Genomic DNA, 1,884 nt, shown 5'->3' with positions numbered 1-1,884 from the left:
AGCGGCTCTTATCGTTAGAGTTAATGTTATCTATGGTCTATTTTTATTCATTCATTCATGTTTGCTGAGATTCATAAAAATAATATTTTCTATTGTTAGTTAATTTTTATACACGACTTACAACAATATTGTGGTCACTGAAGTTATTTCTGTTTACTTACATGTATTTAAAATGTTGTTCGTGTTATAAATCCAGTTTCTTCCTGAACAGCGCCACCTTTCTGGAAACAACAACCAGAGAACACGGTCCAGGCTATCTTAGCTACACCAACGTTGATTGGTTGTTCTGTCGGGGGATATCCTGCTCCTAGAGTCACCTGGAAAATAAAAAGTTAGTTATTACAAGAATGCCGTTATTTTTATTGAAGTTTTAATTTTATATTTCTGTTACGTTACACAATAAATAATTAATAAAATATATTTAGCGATGATTGAGAAATAACGTAATACAAACAGCGTCTATTGTACAGAGATTTAAAACGAATATTCTAACTTTCTTAGTGCGAGTGTTAGAAATTGTTTCTGTTCAATTAACATATTCTTCCATCTTTTAATAAATGTTCCTGTTGCAATTTTAAAACAATAGTTCACGAAACGTTCTCTAGATGGCGGTACAGAATAACTTACAATAACTACCAATATTCTTCAGATCCTTCAGGCTCCTTCACTCCAGTCTTCAGGAGCTACAAGATGAAAGTGTTGGACAACGGAACATTGGTGATTAACGACATTAAGGAGACAGATTCAGGAACGTACCTGTGTCAGGTTGATAACGGAGTGGGGGAAACGTTGGAGAAAGCTGTCCGTCTGTCTGTCCACGGTAATACTTCTTGTTAGGGTTTTTTTCAGTAATTCTCCGAGTATTCAAAGACTATTAAGTCTGATAAAATACCTTGTTAAACTAACTACTAAGTCTGAAAAAATACCTTGTTAAGCTAACTATTAAGCCTATCGTTACTTGATACTAGTAACAACTATTTAACCAACTGTTAAGCCTTTGTTGGTATCGTTACTTGATACTAGTAACAACTTTATTTAACTAACTGTTAAGCCTATGTTGGCATCGTTACTTGATACTAGTAACAACTTTATTTACCTAACTGTTAAGCCTATGTTGGTATCGTTACTTGATACTACTAACAACTTTATTAAACTAACCGTTAAGCATATCGTTACTTCACACTAGTAACAACTTTATTTAACTAACTATTAAGCCTATGTCGGTATCGTTACTTGATACTAGTAACAACTTTATTTAACTAACTGTTAAGCCTATCGTTACTTGATACTAGTGACAACTTTATTTAACTAACTGTTAAGCCTATCGTTACTTCATACTAGTAACAACTTTATTTAACTAACTATTAAGCCTGTCGTTACTTGATACCAGTAACAACTTTATTTAACTAACTATTAAGCCTATCATGGTATCGTTACTTGATACTAGTAACAACTTTATTTAACTAACTGTTCAGCCTATCGTTACTTGATACTAGTAACAACTTTATTTAACCAACTGTTAAGCCTATCGTTACTTGATACTAGTAACAACTTTATTTAACTAACTATTAAGCCTATCGTTACTTGATACCAGTAACAACTTTATTTAACTAACTGTTAAGCCTATGATGGTATCGTTACTTGATACTAGTAACAACTTTATTTAACTAACTGTTTAGCCTATCGTTACTTGATACTAGTAACAACTTTATTTAACCAACTGTTAAGCCTATGTTGTTATCGTTACTTAATACTAGTAACAACTTTATTTAACCAACTCTTAAGCCTATCGTTACTTGATACTAGTAACAACTTTATTTAACTAACTATTAAACCTATCGTTACTTGATACTAGTAACAACTTTATTTAACTAACTATTAAGC

General features: G+C 31.8%; 1 protein-coding gene across 1 annotated transcript in view; it reads left to right on the top strand.

Annotated features, from left to right (window-relative positions):
* LOC111084108 (Down syndrome cell adhesion molecule homolog) overlaps positions 1–820 on the top strand; it is a gene marked incomplete at its 3' end in the record, with an annotated part of 5,583 nt that extends 4,763 nt beyond the window's left edge. The window contains exons 2-3 of the mRNA XM_022380894.1: positions 212–331; positions 650–820. Of these exons, the coding sequence (XP_022236602.1) occupies positions 212–331; positions 650–820 (291 nt within the window). The remainder of the gene's footprint in view (positions 1–211; positions 332–649) is intronic.
* Positions 821–1,884: the final 1,064 nt, after the last annotated feature.

This window comes from Limulus polyphemus, unplaced genomic scaffold, assembly GCF_000517525.1.
Source record: "Limulus polyphemus unplaced genomic scaffold, Limulus_polyphemus-2.1.2 Scaffold13665, whole genome shotgun sequence".
NCBI classification, from domain to species: Eukaryota; Metazoa; Arthropoda; class Merostomata; order Xiphosura; family Limulidae; genus Limulus; species Limulus polyphemus.
This window is presented reverse-complemented; position numbering and strand designations above follow the sequence as displayed.